Here is a 22,328-nt window from a genome sequence, read left to right on the forward strand (position 1 = left end):
CGCACTAACGCTGGGTTCAGACCTGAGCGTTCTGAAAGGAGCGCTCTGTATGCGCAATTGTACCGGCGTTTGCAATCGCGCATACAGAGACAAGCGAACGCCCATTGTCGCGAGTTCCCGAAAGTCTATGTACGGGAACGCGCGACAAGACGCCCCAAAGAAGCTCATGTACTTCTTGGGGCGTCAGGCATTTTACAGCGCGATCGTATGTGCTGTAAAACGTCCAGGTGAGAACCATTCCCATAGGGAATCATTGGTTTCTCCTTGTTGAGCATTTTACAGCTCGTAGGAACGCGCTGTAAAATGCTCAGGTGTGAACCCAGCCTAAAGAATAGAGGAAGTCCTCCTCTTTGTTTATTCTCTTCCAGAGAATCAACAGAAGGAAAGCAGCTACTAAATCTTCAATTGCAAGGTGGATCACATCTGCCATTTCTTTGGCCTACACCTCCTCGGGTCTCCCTGCTCCAGGGGAAATTAAAGCACACTCTGTCAGAACGGTGGTATCCTCCTGGGCAGAGAGGGGTAATGCCTCTATTTAGGACATCTGTAAGGCTGCAACATGGTCGTCTCCTTCCACTTTTTTCAAGAACTATAGGCTTGATCTCTCTTCTCCTGCAGATCTTTCTTTTGGGAAAAAGGTGTTTTCTTTTGAATTCGCTCTCTACGTGCGGTAATTGGATTTTACAGAACCCAGGACAGCACCCTTTATTCCCTCCACTCTAATGTTTTTGTTTGTCACGGGTGTGCATAAAAAAAAAAAAAAAAGATGTTTTTTCTTGAGCGAGTGTGAATATATATTTTGTTATAATTATGTCAGAACTTCTCTCATGCTTGGATACTCACACTGAGGTGGAGGAGAGTCTCCACCTTTTTTTATTGTGCAAGTTTCCTGTCTCAGGGGGCAGATCCTCTCTCTACGTGCTGTCCTGGGTTCTGGAAAATCTAATTACAGTAAATAATCTTCATTTTTTGTCACCTTACATCACAAAAAGTGCAATACCAAGCGATCAAAAAGACCAATTAAACCGTCATCTTATACTGAAAAAAAAATGAGCCCCTACATAAGAGAGTCGCCCAAAAAAAAAAAAATTACAGCTTTCAGAATATGGAAACACAAAAAAATATTTTTTTTCAAAAATGCTTTATTATGTAAAACAAACAACCAAAATTTGTTATTGTCGTGTCCGTAACAACCTGCTCTATAAAAATACCAAATGATCTAACCTGTCAGATAAACATTGTAAATAACAAAATAAAAAAGGTGCCAAAACAGCAATTTGTTACCTTGCCTCACAAAAAGTGTAATATAAAGCAACCAAAAATCATATGTACCCTAAAATAGTACCAACAAAACTGCCACCTTATGCCGTAGTTTCCAAAAAAGGGTCATATTTTTGAGTTTCTACTCTAGGGGTGCATCAGGGGGGTCTTAAAGTGTGACATGGCAACTTAAAATTATCCCAGTGAAATCCGCCCTCCAGAAACCATATGGCGTTCCTTTCCTTCTGCGCCCTGCTATGCGCCCGTACAGCAGTTTACAACCACATATGGGGTGTTTCTGTAAACTACAGAATCAGGGCTATAAATATTGAGTTTTGTTTGGCTGTTAACCCTTGCTTTGTTACTGGAAAAAAAATGATTAAAATGGAAAATCTGCCAAAAAAGTGAAATTCAGAAATTTCATCTACATTTTCCTTTAATTCTTGTGGAACACCTAAAGGGTTAAGAAAGTTTGTAAAATCAGTTTTCAATAGCCTGAGGGTGTAGTTTTTAAAATGGGGCCCATTTATGGGTGGTTTCTATTGTATAAGCAACACAATGTGACTTCAGACCTGAACTGGTCCTTAACAAATGGGTTTTGGAAATTTTCTGAAAAATTTCAAGATTTGCTTCTAAGCCTTCTAACGTCCCTAGAAATAAAATGGCATTCACAAAAATGTGCAAACATTAAGTAGACATATGGGAAATGTAAAGTAATAACTATTTTAGGATGTATCACTATCTGGTTTAAAAGCAGAAAAATTGAAACTTAGGAAATTGCGAATGTTTCCAAATTTCTGATAAATTTGGTATTTTTTTTAATAAAAATGAAATATTTTGACTCAAATTTAGCACTCATGAAGTACAATGTGTGATGAGAAAACAATCTCAGAATGGCTTGGATAAGTAAAAGCGTTTTAAAGTTATCAGCACATAAAGTAAAACATCAGATTTGCAAAAAATGGCCTGTGTCCTGAATGGGTTAAAATAACGCAGCTAGATGTGTCTTTAGATCCATTGAGCTATATACCAAACCAATCTTACGTCTGCTCACCGCTGCCAAGGGGCCGACTGTTCAGTTCCGCAAAGTGCAGAATGCACACAGACTGTATCTATGTTTTGCGGATCCGAAGATCGGGGGGCATGAGCCCTTAGTGAGATCATTCCCTACTATCCATGTACACCCCTGGGTCCATATATTACTTATCTAAATTTCCTCTCATACTCCTCAACGCTTCTGTCTTTTGGCCTCAGTCATGTCTCATATTGCCGAGGATTGATTTACTTTTTTGAGGCCATTCCAAAACGTACCATCCAGATGCCGATATTTCTTGTACTCCTAACCGGGATTTCATTCTTCTCAACCTGTCTTCGCCGTACAGTATTAATCAGAAGTTTTGAACCAAGCGACTTCGGATGCAACATGGCTTCCCTCATCTCTATTGAAGACCTATTCCCAGAATAGTTCATCAATGTAAGATCGGCGGGGGTCCGACTCCCCGAACCCCTGCCAATCAGCTGTATGAGGAGACTGACGCTCACTGGAGCGCTGCGGCCTCCCCGCTGCTTACCAAGCACAGCGCTGTCCATTTGAATGCGGCTTTGCTTCGTATCGCAGCTCGGCCCATTCACTTCAATGAGACTGAGCTGAGCCAGGTTACCGACGAACATGATGCCACATGGCCTAAGTACTCACAGAGCGCCATGGCCTCTTCGTACAGCTGATCGGCGGGGGTCCCGGGAGTCAGACCCCAGACTATCTGACATTGATGACCTATCCAGAGGATACATAAAAAAAAAAAAAAAAAAAAGAAAGATAAACCCCCTTTAACTGCTTATTTGCTTTTTCTCTAGAAATAAGAGAGGGATCACCCAGTGAAAGGTACATTAGATTCAGCAGAGCTGTGCCTGCGGTTACAGGGCATTTCCTGCCGACTCCCTTTACGTTTTCAAGTGTGTTTTTTCTTATTTATTCACCTCACAGGAGACCTGCAATGCTTTGATCCCTTCCACCATGCACCGCAATACTGACAGGCTGCCTGTTATACCCTGCCTCCCTACCATAGCGACCATTGCCACACTGTGATCTCATCATGGCAGCGGGAGGCAAGGGGTTAACCGGATCCAGACTAGCTCCTATCCCTACCTGTTCTGTACTATTATAACAGGCTCCCACTGCCTGGCATGGGCACAGGAGCTATGCCCACACCATCGACAGGACGAACTACGATGTAAATTGGTGTCAACGGCCACTTACCGTGACACTAGTCGCACATTACGTGTAAGGAAGGGATCAAAGCATGTGCCGCAACTCTCACCGGTACTTACCACTTCACCTGCGTCTTGTAGCTCATCTAAAATTACTATGGGGTTGCTGCCCTGGAGTGCTACCTGTAAAGGTGAGCGCGAGTTAGAATAACAAATACTTGGATAAAACCACATAAATTAATGGGATTGTAAAAAAGTTAGAAAACCAGGAGTGCTTTCTCCCTTACACAGCGCCACACCTGCCCATGGGTTGTGCCCGGTATTGCAGGTCAGTGCTTAGAGGTCAATGGGGCTGTACTGCCAGTTTCTTGACGAGTAGGTAAGTCCCTGCTGTCCAGAAACCTCCATCATCCACATGGCGCTTGTACCCCTCATACAGGTTCTCCACCGGTCCGCAGACTGAAGAATTAGCCGGTGCACCACACCGCAATACATAGCCTGCATCCTAAAGTCAGCGCTGCACCCTTCTCTTGGCAATCTCCTCTTGAATCCGTCTTTTCAGGGCTTCCTTCATTCTGGCTTCCAGCTGATTCTCTACGGAAATTTTTGTAGCGATCTGCTCAGCATCGTCGTCCTGCACCAACATGGAAAAAAAAACGGAGAACATGTGATATGTGGCTGGATGTACAATAATGGAGAGATTAACCTATGTATTTGGCGTGCCCTCCTGGAAAGCACACAGACTCCTCCACATCCATCAGCTGGTAATGGAGCATGGATTCCTTGTGGAGCTTCTGCTTTGCATCTTACATGTAAATCATAAAGGGGTTACAGATATTGATGATCTATCGTCAGGATAGGTCATCAGTTTCAGATCAGTAGGGTCCGACACCCGGGACCCCCACCAATCCACTGCGGAGGTGCTGGAACCCTACCGAGTACAGGGCTGGAGGCAGACAGCGCCATACTCTGTGTGGTGGCCATGCAGGGGTACTGCAGCTTAGCTCTCATTCAAGTGAATAGGAGCCGAGCTTCAATACACTGAAGTATGGCGCTTTCTGCTTCCTCTCCATACACTGTTAGTTTGCGGCCCCACAGCAGATTGGTTGGGGTGTTGGACCCCATTGATCTGATATTGATGATCTATCCTGAGGATAGGTCATCAGTATCTGTAGCACAGGGGACCCCTTTAATCCTGACCCGACTATGGATCGAATGACCCAAACTAGCAGCATCATAGGGATCTATTGCTGCGAGTTCAGATCAATAGATGCACAGTTGTACTGGGATTTAGGCTGTAAAACAGGCACTAACATGCATCCACGTCCTTCACACGGCAGTACCCGGCCAGTAGTTTCATCAGTATTTGTAGGCCAAAACAAGAGGCACAAACTTTTCCAATGCAGTTTTTCTCTCTAGGATCTACACAGATGCAAAATATTGACATGAATACTGACTGTGTGAATGAGGTCTAGAGAAGCGCAACCTCCTCCCCTGCTCGCATCATTCTAGGTATGTGCACCAAGGTTTACACTGAGAAGCAAGAATAGAAGAATTAAAAAACATTCCCTAATTAGACAGAAGAAAGCTTACATTCTATGGTGGACAGAGGAAAGGACCTGGGTCTACGGTAGGTTTGGGCGACATCAAAAATATTCCCACGATAACAATATCAAGAAATGTATTACGATAAACATATCACAATAAGTGCCGTCTCCTTGCAGGCCCCCCCACACAGTATGCCGTCTCCTTGCGGGCCCCCCCCACACAGTATGCCGTCTCCTTGCGGGCCCCCCCCACACAGTATGCCGTCTCCTTGCGGGCCCCCCCCACACAGTATGCCGTCTCCTTGCGGGCCCCCCCCACACAGTATGCCGTCTCCTTGCGGGCCCCCCCCCCCCCCCACACAGTATGCAGTCTCCTTGCGGGCCCCCCCCCCCCACACACAGTATGCCGTCTCCTTGTTGCCCCCCTCACAGTCTCGCCCACAAATCATGTGACCTCCAGCACCGTGACCTGACGTGTACTCCCATGTATGCAAGAGCACGGCACTCCGGCAGACCCATGTCAGCAAGTATGTTGGTACGCTGCCCAGCATGGCGGCAGCAGCAGGGAACATGCAGCGCAGGGAGGTGGCGTATAGCACAGCAGCGAGCAGCATGGTGTCCGGCTACCCTCCAGCAGGTTACAAACTGCATCAGACACCCGGCAAGACGTGAGGGATGGGAGAGGGATTGGGGGGAGAGGGTGGATACCCCGTGATGCCGGCTAACTAGCAGCTGCATTTCATCAGTACACGCCGCATTTGTTTTAGAAGCGGTCATCGCCTCTTCTATGAAGTCACTAAGATACCACAGTAATTAAGAAACACCGATACTGCCATATTTCAGTTTCTTAATACGGCGGTATATTGTACATACCAGTATACTGCCCAACCCTAGTCTACAGAAAGCCCCCCCTCCCCTATAAATGGGCAAAAGTTTCTGAGATGATATCACAGCCTCATCACGGATACAAGGGTTTTCCAAGTGTTTTATACTGATGAGCTATCCTCAGGATAGGTCATCAGTATCTGATCAGTGGAGGGTCTGACTCCTGGCACCCCCACTGATCAGCCGTTTGAAAATATGGTGGCACTTTAATGGGGTGTGCAGGTTCCTCATAGCTCACCATGCATAGTGCCGTACATTGTGTAGCGGCCCCAGACCCCTTCAATTGAATGGGACCAAGCTGCGCCCAGGCCATGTGACCAATGAGTGTGATGTCACTGGTCTAGGAATAGGCCATGGGGATCACCAGAGTGCCGCAGCCTCGTCAAACTGCTGATCGGCGGGGGTCCCGGGTGTCGGACCCCCACCAATCACATACTGATGACCTATGATCCTGAGGATAGTCCAGAGCTTTGTAAAATTACTTAATCCTTTATTTCATTTATCAATTAAAATGAGTAATGGCTTGCCCACAAACCAGGACATGCTTCCACCTAGGATGCCTAGATCTGGTTTAGTTAAAGTTTTTTCATGTGTGGAGAAAATGAATGCACTGTATGTTATGTTCACAAAACTCAGGTTTTCTGCAGTGCTAGTATCACACTGGAGACTTCATGAAATGTAACACTGACCACGTGGTCTATATAACAGATTACACGCTATGCAATAAACCTTATATTGGTCGTACCGCAAGGAAACTGAAGGTCCGCACAGCAGAACACATAGCCGACATTACAGCACTTTATAGAAATGCATGATGGCTCCATGAGTTTTCCTTAGGGCTCATGCACACGACCGTATGCAGTTTGAGGTGTGCAAAAAATACGGATGACGTCCGTGTGCATTCTGTATTTTGCGGAACGGAACAGCCGGCCCCTAATAGAACAGTACTACCCTTGTCTGTAATGCGGACAATAATAGGACATGTTCTATCAGAACGGAAATAAAGACATACGGAAACCGAATGCACACGGAGTAACTTCCTTTTATTTTGCGGACCCATTGAAATGAATGGTTCCGCATACGGTCTGCAAAAAAATGGAAACAGAAAGTAAATACGCTCGTGTACCTGAGCCCTTAACCTTAAGTGGAGATGCAGATCCAGCTCCGATTTCTCTGCGCACCTCGAAGGGGAAGGTGATTTGGTAGAGTGGTGTAGCCTATTTCCGTTTTAAATAGCACGTACATGTATTGTGACCCATACCGTGAACGACTCAACAAAGAGTCCAAAATTCTTAAAGGTTATGGACAAACCATTACTGTACCTCAGATTTCAAACCGGAGAATGAAATAAAGGATTAAATGATTTTAGGGTCCATTCACATGTATTCCTGGGTCTGCAATTTTGCGTAACGGGCTCTTTAATTTCAATGGGGCCACAAAAGATGCTGACAGCACACTTTGTGCAGTCTGCATCCATAGTTCCGCCCCGCAAAAAAGGTAGAGCATGTCCTTCCTAGTCTTGGTTGTAATCTCAAACAAGTATAGGCATTTCTATCACAAGATTCGGTATCCGGGTTTTTCGGATCGCAATACCCATACAGTTGTGTGAATGGACCATTACAAAGCTCTGGACTTGACTCTGGATTTGAAATTGTATTTTTGACCGATGGTCATTGAGTCGCAGGGAACATACGCTGAGGCAAGAGGAGAAAAAGTGGTGAGCATCCGATTTTCCTTATTTTACATCAGTATAAAAACACTTTGAAAACCCCTTTAAAATGTTGGATTCAGGAATTGTAATAGAACTCAAACTGTCTAAGGCTACTTTCACTCTTGCGGCAGCAGTTTCCGGCAGACTGTTTTGGAGGACGAACAGCCTGCCAGATCCGTGCTACCGCAAGTCCACTGTGCCGCTGGAACTCCACTCTGGCCCCATTTCCTATAATAGAGGCGGATTGGAGGTCCGGCCGCAGCACAGCAAACATGCAGAGAGGCGGCCAGAATAAAACTACAGCACACTGCGGTTTTTGTCCAGCCGCCTCTTGACATGTTTGCCGTGCTCTGGCCGGACCTACAGTCCACAGCCATTATAGCGAATGGGGCCAGAGCGGACTTCCGCCAGCACGGATCTGGCAGGCTGTTCCCCTCCCGGAACAGCCTGCTGCAAGTGTGAAAGTAGCCCGTACAAGGCGGGGCCTGGACTAAGTGCTGGGCAGCATCTGCACTTGACATGCTTTACCTTAAGTGCCACCCAGCAATCCGCCATATGGCGTACAGGCATCCTTATACTGTCAGCAGGACTTGACTTGTGCACGGACTTGAAGTGGACCAGAATAGTTAATCTGATCCCTGGAGATGGCTGCCCTTTAGTAACCAACTGCATGATCAAGTATCCAAGATATCAAGAACCAATTTGCCATTTGTGTACAAGTCTATATAAAAAAAAACAGCATAAAATTCTCAATAGACGATAGATCATGAAAACACGAACCTCATATACAATAACGGACGTAACTTCACCGCCGTCGGCTTCAAACTCCAAGCAGAAGAGCTGATTTCCAGGCGTCTCGGGGTCTGTACTGGAGTCACTGTCACTCGGGTCATCGTCCACTAGATCAGCAGCGTGGGTCGGTCTTTCTGGGGAGGGACAGGACGAGACACATTGTATTACTGAAAATACAACCAAACACGGGGTCGGGGGTGGATTATATTATATTACAGCCCATGTTGTATCTACACGGTATAGACACCGGTTAGGCTGGGTTCACTTCATGCCTGTAATGTACATATGTGAGCCAGGAAAGCTCAGCGTCTATAGGATATAATTATAATAACGTTAGACTGAGGGTCCTCTCCCTTCTGTCTGGCCCGGTATGGAGTGGTGCAGTGGACGGTGCGATCCTCACTATCCCATGGAGAAACGTATACATTTAATGTAGGTGTTCTTTTTATAATGGGACCTGATAGGTGACGGATGCTGTAGAGCAGGGATCAGCAACCTTCGGCACTCCAGCTGCTGTGAAACTACAACTCCCAGCATGCACACGCATTTTGCTGTTTTGTAACTCCCATAGAAGTGGAGGGAGGATTCTGGGAGTTGTAGTTTCAGGTGAGCTGGAGCGCCGGAGGTTGCTGATCACCGCTGTAGAGTGGCATTTTTAAGGAGTCACTCACATTCTGAAGGTCCCACTAATCCAGCACCTCAGCTGCCGCACGCCACGATTTCGTTCCCCGACGGGACCAGAAGCGATGACATACTGTTCCCACTCAAGTGACAGCTGAAGCCGATCACTGGCCTAAGCAGTCACGTGTGCAAAAACTGCACATGACCCCTGAGCCTCTGCGGTGATAGGCACCGAATCGCAGGAACTTCAGAAGGTAAGTGACCTCTGCTTAACTGGTCATACCAGTCCTCTAAATGCAGAAGTAACATGTAGAGGGTCAGGAGAGATGTAACGTGAAGCAAAGGTGGACGATCCCTTTAAGCTGCCCTTGAGTTTTATTAGCTGTTCCCATCAATCTCAGGTAACCAAGTAAAGGTTTTTTATGGGACATTCTGACAGATTTTGACACGTCCATTCCTTTGTTTCCTAGAAGATTAGCAGAACCACGTGAGCCTGGCAGATACTTCCTTACATATAACATATCATTAGGTCAACAGCTAGTTTTCGGTTGCGAGATTAATCTTGCTCTATGATATGACTGGCACTGCTGGCGATGACTGGCACTGCTGGCGATGACTGGCACTGCTGGCGATGACTGGCACTGCTGGCGATGAGCCCTCCCCATGGACGCAGAGAATAGATAATCGCTATGTCAGCAATGCCTCACAATATATCTAACTATGCAACTGATCTTTAGGTTTAAAGGAGTTTACAGGTTCCTAACCCTTAGGATACAGTTTTTTGCGGTTTCATTTTTCTTCCGTGTCTTCCTGGAGTCATAACTTTTTTATTTGTTTGGGGCTTGTTTTTTGCAGAACAAGTTGTACTTTCTAATGCTACCATTTAAGATGGCATACAATATAGTGGGAAGCTATGATCGTACGGGCATTTTCGGATGCGGTGATGTCCAAGACGTTTGTATTTTGTATTATTTTTTTATTCTAAGGAAAGGGCGGTGATTTAAATTTTTAACTTTTTTTGCAGCCCCTCTAGGAGGCTACAATGTCCACTACTACTTGGAGTATAGGATTTATAGTAATATTCTAATTGCTGATCTCCACCTGCAGGCCAACATAGGAAATGCAGCTCTAATACGCTGGGTCTCTTCAGAGAGACTCAATCCTATTAGCAATAATGACCGGCGCTTCCACGTTTTTTCACCCTTTAGATGCTGTGATCACACAGCATATAAAGGCTGTAATGACCGCTATCGACATTATTGCCGGTCACAGACATTAGCCGCAGGCCTCAGCTGTTTGAAACAGCAGAAACCCGTTGGCTAGGACGCACCGCTGCATGCACGAGCAGGTGACATGTTTAAAGACCCCACCAGCACTGAACATGTACGGCGCTGGTAGCGACAGAGTTGAATAATAATGGCCTCTACGAGACTGCAGGAATTAGCCAAGTGCAGTGTGGCTATCTATGGAGAATGAATGCAGCAGTGATCTTCTGCTCCATTTATTCGGAGAAATCTGGAACCCTGTGCTCTGGATCAACATGTCCATTATCTTGTGGACAGGGAATATATTTTAATCTTGATGCAAACCTTTTAAAGGGGTTGTCCACTTTTTTCCCCCCACTGATCCTATTATCAGGATAGGTCATCAATATGAGATTGGCAGGTCATCACTAGCCACTACCCGACCGCCTAACGCAGGGATGCGTCCTGCGGGCAGCCGGGTTATTCCTCCTGGACGCATCCGTGTGGCCAGGAATCGTCGCAGGAGAAGTTCGTCACCAGCCTGCCAGCCAATGATCATCGCTGGCAGGCTGGTGACTTTTGAAAAATCAAATCAAAAGCCATTTAACACACTATATTTATAAATATAATGTGTTAAATGGCTTCCGTGCCCTCTGTTGGGTCCTTTTTGTCGGTTGGTCACAGCAGAGAGCACAGATAAACTGTAAGTGCACAAAACACTACACATTTAGCCCCAGATCACCCCAATTAACCCCTTGATCAACCCTGTTCCATGGCCCCAACCACCAGTATAGTGAGCCGTCTCCACGAGCGACATTTCCACAATGTCGTTGCTGGTACCTCAACCCAAGCGTCACCCTGAAAAAGATGTTGTGTCTGTAGCAGGAGTGGAATAAGGCGTGACACCCGCTATTTCTGTCCTGACCACCCTGCCCTATGCTTAGGGGAGTGTTTCCGGAAGTACCACACACAGGTACACTTAGCATAGGGATTGCATCTCAGAGGACAGGTACACAGGGCTATTAGGGCCCATTCACACAGAGCTGCTGCAAACGTCTCCTTTCACCTGGGACAAAGTGCATAATGCACTTTGCCACATCTCTGGGCGATTTGCGCTTTGCACATTGTCCCATGGGGAAGGAGAGGTTTGTCCTATTAAGGAAAAAAATAAAAATAAGTCACAGTTAAGCAAAAAAGTTAATGTTCTAAAAGTTCAATAAAGTTTATAAAAGTTAATGTTCTGTTTCAAAAGTTAATGTTAATAAATTTATTGTGTTGCGGCCATTACACAAAAGTCGGTGTATGTGGCGCTGCAAGACGAGATTTCTCCTCTGCAGTAAAATATACGTTTGCCGAGGCATATGAGCTGAGGGGGTGGCGGTGTTCATATGCTTTGGCAAACACTTTGTATATAAAAAAAAACATTTTTTAAACTCCGGCAATGATTTATTCATCCACATGTGAATGGAGTAAATCGGGTTTGCCAGGGCATACAGGCTGAGTGGGTTTGGATGTTGGGCGGAGCTCCTATGTCATGGCAGACGCCTTTCCCCTCGTCTTTTTTTTTTTTTGCACATTTTTTAGCAGAGATTTTTTCATCCACATTGATCAATGCAAATTAAGAAATCTGTGCCGTTCATTTTTTCTTTCAGCCCAGAGGCTGAACGGAAAAAATAAATAAAATCTCATTACCCGTATGCTCAATATAAGGAGGAGAATAGCAGAAACTCCTAATGCTGGCCATACATGTAATGATTGCGGAGACCCTCAAATGCCAGGGCAGTACAAACACCCCACAAATGACCCAATTTTGGAAAAAAAGAAACCCCAAGGTATTCCGTGAGGGGCATATTGAGTCCATGAAAGATTTAACTTTGTGTCCCAAGTTAGCGGAAAGGGAGACTTTGTGAAAAAAGACAAAACTAATTTCCGCTAACTTGTGCCAAAAAATAAAATAAAAAAATCCTTTTATGAACTCGCCATGCACCTCACGGAATACCTTGGGGTGTCTTCTTTCCAAAATGGGGTCACATGTGGGGTAGTTATACTGCCCTGGCATTTTAGGGGCCCTAAAGCGTGAAAAGTCTGGAATCCAAATGTCTAAAAATGCCCTCCTAAAAGGTACTCATTGGAATTTGGGCCCCTTTGCGCACCTAGGCTGCAAAAAAGTGCCACACATGTGGTATCGCCGTACTCAGGAGAAGTAGGGCAATGTGTTTTGGGGTGTCTTTTTACATATACCCATGCTGGGTAAGAGAAATATCTCTAAAAGACAACTTTTCCCATTTTTTTTTTCATACAAAGTTGTCATTTGACAGAGATATTTATCTCACCCAGCATGGGTATATGTAAAAAGAGACCCCAAAACACATTGCCCTACTTCTCCTGAGTACGGCGATACCACATGTGTGGCACTTTTTTGCAGCCTAGGTGCGCAAAGGGGCCCAAATTCCAATGAGTACTTTCAGGATTTCACAGGGCATTTTTACGCATTTGGATTCCAGACTTCTTCTCACGCTTTAGGGCCCCTAAAATGTCAGGGCAGTATAAATACCCCACATGTGACCCCATTTTGGAAAGAAGACACCCCAGGGTATTCTGTGAGGGGTATGGTGAGTTCATGCAAAGTTTTATTTTTTTGTCACAAGTTAGTGGAATATGAGACTTTGTAAGAAAAATAAAAAAATAAATCATTTTCCGCTAACTTGTGACAAAAAATAAAAACTTCCATGAACTCACTATCCCCATCAGCGAATACCTTACGGTGTCTACTTTCCGAAATGGGGTCATTTGTGGGGTGTTTGTACTGTTTGGGCATTGTAGAACCTCAGGAAACATGACAGGTGCTCAGAAAGTCAGAGCTGCTTCAAAATGCAGAAATTCACATTTTTGAACCATAGTTTGTAAATGCTATAACTTTTACCCAAACCAATAAATATACACTTATTGCATTTTTTTTTATCAAAGACATGTAGAACAATAAATTTAGAGAAAAATTTATATAGAAATGTAGTTTTATTTGAAAAATTTTACAACCGAAAGTAAAAAAAATGTCTTTTTTTTTTGCAAAAAATTCGGTCAATTTCGATTAATATAAAAAAAAAGTAAAAATGTCAGCAGCAATGAAATACCACCAAATGAAAGCTCTATTAGTGAGAAGAAAAGGAGGTAAATTCATTTGGGTGGTAAGTTGCATGACCGAGCAATAAACGGTGAAAGTAGTGCAGTGCAGAAGTGTAAAAAGTGGTCTGGTCATTAAGGGGGTTTAAGCTAGGGGGGCTGAGGTGGTTAAAGAAAAATGAAAAAGCGGACAACCCCTTTAAAGAGGCTCTGTCACCTGGTGCAAGCATACCCTACTTGGCATAAAGGGCTGATAACGCTGTAGGGCTGCAGCTAACGATTATTTGAATAATCGATTAGTTGCCGATTAATTTCTTCGATTAATCGATTAATCGGGAAAAACGACAAAATTACAAAACAGAGGTTTATATGATCTTACTTGAAAAATTATGTTCAAAGGCCATATTAAAACAAATTGTGGGCGACACTTATGGGGGATCTGTGGGCGACACTATTATGGGGGATCTGTGGGCGACACTATTATGGGGGATCTGTGGGCGACACTATTATGGGGGATCTGTGGGCGACACTATATGGGGGATCTGTGGGCGACACTATTATGGGGATCTGTGGGCGACACTATTATGGGGGATCTGTGGGCGACACTATTATGGGGGATCTGTGGGCGACACTATTATGGGGGATCTGTGGGCGACACTATTATGGGGGATCTGTGGGCGACACTATTATGGGGGATCTGTGGGCGACACTATTATGGGGATCTGTGGGCGACACTATTATGGGGGATCTGTGGGCGACACTATTATGGGGGATCTGTGGGCGACACTATTATGGGGGATCTGTGGGCGACACTATTATGGGGGATCTGTGGGCGACACTATTATGGGGGATCTGTGGGCGACACTATTATGGGGGATCTGTGGGCGACACTATTATGGGGGATCTGTGGGCGACACTATTATGGGGGATCTGTGGGCGACACTATTATGGGGGATCTGTGGGCGACACTATTATGGGGGATCTGTGGGCGACACTATTATGGGGGATCTGTGGGCGACACTATTATGGGGGATCTGTGGGCGACACTATTATGGGGATCTGTGGGCGACACTATTATGGGGGATCTGTGGGCGACACTATTATGGGGGATCTGTGGGCGACACTATTATGGGGGATCTGTGGGCGACACTATTATGGGGGATCTGTGGGCGACACTATTATGGGGGATCTGTGGGCGACACTATTATGGGGGATCTGTGGGCGACACTATTATGGGGGATCTGTGGGCGACACTATTATGGGGGATCTGTGGGCGACACTATTATGGGGGATCTGTGGGCGACACTATTATGGGGGATCTGTGGGCGACACTATTATGGGGGATCTGTGGGCGACACTATTATGGGGGATCTGTGGGCGACACTATTATGGGGGATCTGTGGGCGACACTATTATGGGGGATCTGTGGGCGACACTATTATGGGGGATCTGTGGGCGACACTATTATGGGGGATCTGTGGGCGACACTATTATGGGGGATCTGTGGGCGACACTATTATGGGGGATCTGTGGGCGACACTATTATGGGGGATCTGTGGGCGACACTATTATGGGGGATCTGTGGGCGACACTATTATGGGGGATCTGTGGGCGACACTATTATGGGGGATCTGTGGGCGACACTATTATGGGGGATCTGTGGGCGACACTATTATGGGGGATCTGTGGGCGACACTATTATGGGGGATCTGTGGGCGACACTATTATGGGGGATCTGTGGGCGACACTATTATGGGGGATCTGTGGGCGACACTATTATGGGGGATCTGTGGGCGACACTATTATGGGGGATCTGTGGGCGACACTATTATGGGGGATCTGTGGGCGACACTATTATGGGGGATCTGTGGGCGACACTATTATGGGGGATCTGTGGGCGACACTATTATGGGGGATCTGTGGGCGACACTATTATGGGGGATCTGTGGGCGACACTATTATGGGGGATCTGTGGGCGACACTATTATGGGGGATCTGTGGGCGACACTATTATGGGGGATCTGTGGGCGACACTATTATGGGGGATCTGTGGGCGACACTATTATGGGGGATCTGTGGGCGACACTATTATGGGGGATCTGTGGGCGACACTATTATGGGGGATCTGTGGGCGACACTATTATGGGGGATCTGTGGGCGACACTATTATGGGGGATCTGTGGGCGACACTATTATGGGGGATCTGTGGGCGACACTATTATGGGGGATCTGTGGGCGACACTATTATGGGGGATCTGTGGGCGACACTATTATGGGGGATCTGTGGGCGACACTATTATGGGGGATCTGTGGGCGACACTATTATGGGGGATCTGTGGGCGACACTATTATGGGGGATCTGTGGGCGACACTATTATGGGGGATCTGTGGGCGACACTATTATGGGGGATCTGTGGGCGACACTATTATGGGGGATCTGTGGGCGACACTATTATGGGGGATCTGTGGGCGACACTATTATGGGGGATCTGTGGGCGACACTATTATGGGGGATCTGTGGGCGACACTATTATGGGGGATCTGTGGGCGACACTATTATGGGGGATCTGTGGGCGACACTATTATGGGGGATCTGTGGGCGACACTATTATGGGGGATCTGTGGGCGACACTATTATGGGGGATCTGTGGGCGACACTATTATGGGGGATCTGTGGGCGACACTATTATGGGGGATCTGTGGGCGACACTATTATGGGGGATCTGTGGGCGACACTATTATGGGGGATCTGTGGGCGACACTATTATGGGGGATCTGTGGGCGACACTATTATGGGGGATCTGTGGGCGACACTATTATGGGGGATCTGTGGGCGACACTATTATGGGGGATCTGTGGGCGACACTATTATGGGGGATCTGTGGGCGACACTATTATGGGGGATCTGTGGGCGACACTATTATGGGGGATCTGTGGGCGACACTATTATGGGGGATCTGTGGGCGACACTATTATGGGGACTAGGGGATCTGTGGGCGACACTATTATGGGGGATCTGTGGGCGACACTATTATGGGGGATCTGTGGGCGACACTATTATGGGGGATCTGTGGGCGACACTATTATGGGGGATCTGTGGGCGACACTATTATGGGGATCTGTGGGCGACACTATTATGGGGGATCTGTGGACGGCGTAGTTATGGAGAGGGGGATCTGTGGGTGGCGCAGTTATGGAGAGGGGGATCTGTGGGTGGCGCAGTTATGGAGAGGGGGATCTGTGGACGGCGTAGTTATGGAGAGGGGGATATGTGCACTGTTATGGGCATAACAGTGCACAGATCCCCCTTCCCATAGCAGTGCCATACACAGACCCCCCCTCCTCCCCATAGCAGTGCTATACACAGACCCCCCTTCCCATAACAGTGCCATAGACAGATCCCCCCTTCCCCCTACCCCCTAACAGCCCCGGCCCCGATCCCGATGCTTGCATCTTTATTTTACCTTTTTACAATGACGCTCCCGCTCCTGTAACAGCCAGGCAGAGCGGACGGCGGCGTAACGTCACTCAATCACGTGACGCGCCCGCTCCGCCCACTTCATGAATGAAGGAGGCGGAGCAGGCGTGTCACGTGAGTGACGTTACGCCGCCGTCCGCTCTGCCTGGCTGTTACAGGAGCGGGAGCGTCATTGTAAAAAGGTAAAATAAAGATGCAGCGACCGCCCGCCCGCCCGAATAGCAACGAATCGGCGATTATTCGATAACTGGATTCGTCGACAACGAATCCAGTTATCGAATATAATCGATTACATCGATTAATCGTTGCAGCCCTATAACGCTGACAAAAAGCATACCTTTCTTCTTCTTCTTCTATTAGGTCCGGTTGGGCCGGAAAAATCTACTTTTAAAAATATGCTAATGAGCAAAAGGAGCACTCGGGGGCGGGCTTATACCTTCCGAGCACTGCTTCTGCGACGCCCATGTACAAACCGGATTCCCAAAAAGTTGGGACACTAAACAAATTGTGAATAAAAACTGAATGCAATGATGTGGAGATGGCAAATGTCAATATTTTATTTGTAATAGAACGTAGATGACAGATCAAACGTTTAATCCGAGTAAATGTATCATTTTAAAGGAAAAAATCAGTTGATTCAAATTTTCACGGTGTCAACAAATCCCCAAAAAGTTGGGACAAGTAGCAATAAGAGGCTGGAAAAAGTAAATTTGAGCATAACGAAGAGCTGGAAGACCAATTACCACTAATTAGGTCAATTGGCAACATGATTGGGTATAAAAAGAGCTTCTCAGAGTGGCAGTGTCTCTCAGAAGCCAAGATGGGTAGAGGATCACCAATTCCCACAATGTTGCGCAGAAAGATAGTGGAGCAATATCAGAAAGGTGTTACCCAGCGAAAAATTGCAAAGACTTTGCATCTATCATCATCAACTGTGCATAACATCATCCGAAGATTCAGAGAATCTGGAACAATCTCTGTGCGTAAGGGTCAAGGCCGTAAAACCATACTGGATGCCTGTGATCTCCGGGCCCTTAAACGACACTGCACCACAGACAGGAATGCTACTAAAGGAAATCACAGAATGGGCTCAGGAATACTTCCAGAAACCATTGTCAGTGAACACAATCCACCGTGCCATCCGCCGTTGCCAGCTGAAACTCTACAGTGCAAAGAAGAAGCCATTTCTAAGCAAGATCCACAAGCTCAGGCGTTTTCACTGGGCAGAAAAATATATTCAGGTTCTAGAACAACATATGCTCCCATCCAGACGTCATCTCTTTCAGGGAAGACCCTGCATTTTTCAACAAGATAATGCCAGACCACATTCTGTATCAATCACAACATCATGGCTGCGTAGGAGAAGGATCCGGGTACTGAAATGGCCAGTCTGCAGTCCAGATCTTTCACCTATAGAGAACATTTGGCGCATCATAAAGAGGAATGTGCAACAAAGAAGGCCCAAGACGATTGAACAGTTAGAGGCCTGTATTAGACAAGAATGGGAGAGCATTCCTATTTCTAAACTTGAGAAACTGGTCTCCTCGGTCCCCAGACGTCTGTTGAGTGTTGTAAGAAGATGGGGAGATGCCACACAGTGGTGAAATTGGCCTTGTCCCAACTTTTTGGGATTTGTTGACACCATGAAATTCTGATTCAACATATTTTCCCCTTAAAATGGTACATTTTCTCAGTTTAAACTTTTGTTTTGAGATTTATGTTCTATTCTAAATAAAATATTAGAAGTTGGCACCTCCACATCATTGCATTCAGTTTTTATTCACGATTTGTATAGTGTCCCAACTTTTTGGGAATCCGGTTTGTAATTATACTACCGCCCTTATTCTAATAATCACGCCCCCAATCCCTTTGACTGGCTGAGATCCCGCGCCTGCGCACTCGCATCTATGACGCGCGCACTAGAGCAATACACTAGCCAAGAGTAACGGGAAAAGTCCAGTGTGCACACGCCGTCATAGATGCGAGTGCGCAGGATCTCATCGCTAGACCGGTGGTTCTAGTGCTGTCAGTCAAAGGGATTTGGAGGGCGTGATTATTAGAATAAGGGCGGCAGTATAATCACATGGGCATCGCAGAAGCAGTCCTTTTTGTCAGCGTTATCAGCCCTACTTGGCTATATGTCAAGTAGGGTACACTTGCACCAGGTGACAGAGCCCCTTTTAAGTGGGACTGAGCTGCAATACCAGGCACAGCCACAACCAAAAGGGGTGCAGCAATTAATGGGGGTCCCCGGGGACCAGTCAGATAGTCATTGCCTATACTGAGGATAGGCCATCAATATCTAAGCCCTTTAAAACCCCTCTGAGCTCTCCGCTCCAGGTGGAACAACCCTTTGTAATAAATGCCAGATTCTGGCAGGTCTATTACATAAAGCTCTCACCTCTGGGGCGGGGGTGGTAGACCTGTAGGTCTGGTTTCTTGGGTCGGGACGGTCCTGGAGTGTACCTTTTCCTTAGCTTCTCTTTGGCTTGTTTCACCTCCTTATCATAATCATCTCTAGTAAAAGATACAAAAAAATAAATAAAATAAATAAATAAAAATTACTGAAGTTCAGTATAGTCTGGCCCAGTTCAGACACCACTCTAGAAGTATAAAAATCGACATTACTGTACTGACCCACACATTAAAAGTTATCAAGGTGATCAGTGCAAAATGTAAATTCCACTAAAAGCAAATCCATAACCCACAAGTTGCTGGGGCTGCAACCCAACAATTGCAAAAAAAAAAAAAAAAAAGTCCCAGTAGTGTTACATCTTTTGCGACCGTCGGGCTGCAGTCACAGCACAAACTCATTCGCCGGCATGGCTTGTGATACAGGCAGTGCTATCCGGGTGTCTTTAGCTGCAGCGGCCGGGTCCATAAGAGACAAGTTATTAAAGGTGTCTCATCTGAGAGAATGGGGGCATATCGCTAGGGGGCAGCAGTGGAACCCACCCCTATATCAAGAACGGAGCCCCGAAAGTGGTGGAGGGTGCACTATGCATTCGCAGCCATCCTCCGCCGAAAAAAGCCGAGCCTGTGCTCTGTCAGGCCCATAGAAGTGAATGGGAGTGTTGGCCGGTCATGCGCGGTGCGCTCCCATTCACTTCTATGGGGAGCGCGCTTGGTCGTGGCCGGACCAGAGTCCTCCAGCCACCACCTTGCAGGGCTCCGTTCCCTGTATAGGTGCTGGTCCCGTACGGCAGACGGGCTCAGATGGTTTTGTACAAAATGCATTTGCCAATCATCTCACTTTAGAAATAAGCGCAGCATTAGCACTATAATGTGATTATGGCATTGTTTTACTTTGTCTGGTATGCAGGGTGCTGCTGCATTGTCTTTTTTCCTCCAGGTCTTTGCCATGGCAGCGTACACCTGCGCACTGGGAGGTGCTGACTAACCCCCTTTATTTGGTGCAGGTCCCAGCGGTGGGACCCGTACCTGTGAGACAATGGGGGTGTGTCCCCCCCAAAAGTCGAAGGCACAATCAGTTTTACATACATTTTTACAAAATTATTATTATTGGGGCTTGTTCACATCTGCATCGGAGGCTCTGTTTGGGGCTTCAGATTCCAGCAGATTACCTTCTGAATGGAAACCGGACAAACCCCATTATAGTCAATCAGGTCTGTTCAGCTCCATCAGGCGACCGTCACACATGCATCAGAGAAAGCTGGCAGCCCGCCAGAGTTTACCGGATCAGTGCCCCGTGCCCACCAGAGCCGACTGACTATAATGGGATGAGGCGGGGATCCAGCATAAGTGCTGCATGTAATGGTTTTTGTCTGGTCGAATCCCGACAACCAGATCCCCGCCGCATCCCATGACAGTCAATGGCATCCGGCAGGCACGCGGCACTATCCGGTTATGCCGGCGTCTGTTATTTCCTTTTTCCTGCGGTGGGGGAAGAATAAGAGACGACATGCCCCCATCGTCTCAGATAAGACCAGCGCTGGTGTGAATGCGTCCTTACTTTGATTTGCCCCTCTGCGTGTGGCGCCTCCATTGCAGATTCCGCTAAGTGAGTACGCCAAGCTGTTCTGTCCGGTAAGGCGAGGTTCACACCTGTGGCAGAGGTCCCGGATGAAATAGAGTCGTGTGTAGAATACAGGTATTCATGACTGAACCCCCCCCCCCCCCCCCCATAGTGAATGGGACCGTGGGGTACTGGTGGGGGTCCGGCGTCTGCAGGGGATCCGGATTTTCTTCCTATGCTGGAACAGAAAACTGCAATTTGGACACAGGTGTGAACCTGGACTAAGACAGACACCATGACGGAAACGCGTCAGCCACTGTTATAGGCGATGGAGCGCGCTTGGCGTTATGCGATGGATCCGGCACGGCAATGTGAACAAGCCACAAAACCAGGTCAGACTGGACATGATGGTGAGAGAAAAATAATAATAAATCCTCAGCCTCTGTGTGAGGCCATATCCATCCCATAGGAGACTACAACTCCCAGCATGCCCTTGCAATGACTGAACCAGAAAGCCTCACCGTGCTTTCTGGTTCCGCCGGATATGGTGAACGAATCCATGACTCATATCCAGCCGTCCACCGGGCCCCGACCTCACCCGCGGCTCCGCTTCTTCCTCCATAGCACTCAGATGTCTCCAGACCCTTCTCTGGGCTGTTTAACCCTTCTGCTCGCTGATTGGCTGATAGGCCCAGCCGAGCTCGACGCCGATTGGTGACCTCTGGTCAAAGGTTACGCGGATAGAGCCAATGAGCGCCCAGAAAATGTCTGCGTGTCAAACCTCGTCCTCATTCAGCGTGGGCCCAATCAATGGTCTCATTTTGCGAAGGGGCGGGGCTTCTAGAAGTTCGAGGCTCGGCACGCACTGGTGGCGGGGAGACCAGGATGAGCGTGGAGAAACGGTTGAAACGTGAAGCGGAGGAGGAGGAAGATGAAGAAGAAGAAGATGATGATGATGAAGTGGCAGGTGCGTGAAAGATACGGAGCGCCGCCGGGACAGATGGGAGTGAATGAATGATAGCAACCAATAAGGGCTCAGCTTTCATTTCTTACACATCTGTGCAGATATATAAGACGGCCTGTGATTGGTTAATCTGTACGCGGAGGCTCCCGCATTGGTAAACAGCATGGCTGCTTACACTGACTCTTTTTTTGGGTGCCTCCTGTGCTAGAGGAGGGAACTGCCCTCTGTGGCTGTGCTCATGCTAGAGAGCTGCATGGGGATTTGATCTATTGTGTGACATCAGCTTAGTTGCACCAAATCCCTGACTATAGTAGGGGCTCCCCTCTGTGAGGTCCCTGATCGGACACATAGAAGGGGTCTGTCCTAAAGGGACAACTTCTTAAAGTGCTGTTAAAAGTTATCTCCTATTTACAGGCTATTAGATTGGTGGGGGTCCTACTGCTGGGACCCCCACCGATCATGAGAATGGGTACCCCACTGAAGGTAACAGAGTGGCAGTGTGCATACCCGGCCTGCTGCCCT

General features: G+C 47.1%; 2 protein-coding genes across 2 annotated transcripts in view; one reads left to right on the forward strand and one right to left on the reverse strand.

The window, feature by feature from the left end:
- Positions 1 to 1,906: 1,906 nt before the first annotated feature.
- Positions 1,907 to 21,493, reverse strand: C2H2orf68 (chromosome 2 C2orf68 homolog). Its single transcript, XM_044283030.1, has 4 exons — positions 21,364 to 21,493; positions 19,268 to 19,383; positions 8,392 to 8,537; positions 1,907 to 4,102 (listed from the first exon to the last, which is right to left on the reverse strand). The coding sequence occupies exons 1-4, from the start codon at positions 21,462 to 21,464 to the stop codon at positions 3,980 to 3,982; spliced, it is 486 nt and encodes a 161-aa protein (XP_044138965.1). The 5' UTR covers positions 21,465 to 21,493; the 3' UTR covers positions 1,907 to 3,979.
- Positions 21,494 to 21,680: 187 nt separating this feature from the next.
- The window catches only part of USP39 (ubiquitin specific peptidase 39), a 34,389-nt gene continuing 33,741 nt past the window's right edge, over positions 21,681 to 22,328 (forward strand). The window contains exon 1 of the mRNA XM_044279154.1: positions 21,681 to 21,809. Within this exon, the coding sequence (XP_044135089.1) occupies positions 21,728 to 21,809 (82 nt within the window). The 5' untranslated portion in view covers positions 21,681 to 21,727. The remainder of the gene's footprint in view (positions 21,810 to 22,328) is intronic.

This window comes from Bufo gargarizans, chromosome 2 (genome assembly GCF_014858855.1).
Source record: "Bufo gargarizans isolate SCDJY-AF-19 chromosome 2, ASM1485885v1, whole genome shotgun sequence".
NCBI classification, from domain to species: Eukaryota; Metazoa; Chordata; class Amphibia; order Anura; family Bufonidae; genus Bufo; species Bufo gargarizans.

Bases quoted from the DNA above. Each gene is read 5' to 3' on its own strand.
- C2H2orf68 (XM_044283030.1), bottom strand. From the start codon at position 21,464: ATGGAGGAAGAAGCGGAGCCGCGGGTGAGGTCGGGGCCCGGTGGACGG. The intron at 19,384-21,363 runs GTGAGGCTTTCT...ATCTTTTACTAG, and splicing joins CGGCGGAACCAGAAAGCACG to AGATGATTATGATAAGGAGG. The intron at 4,103-8,391 runs GTTCGTGTTTTC...ATGTTGGTGCAG, and splicing joins CGTCCGTTATTGTATATGAG to GACGACGATGCTGAGCAGAT.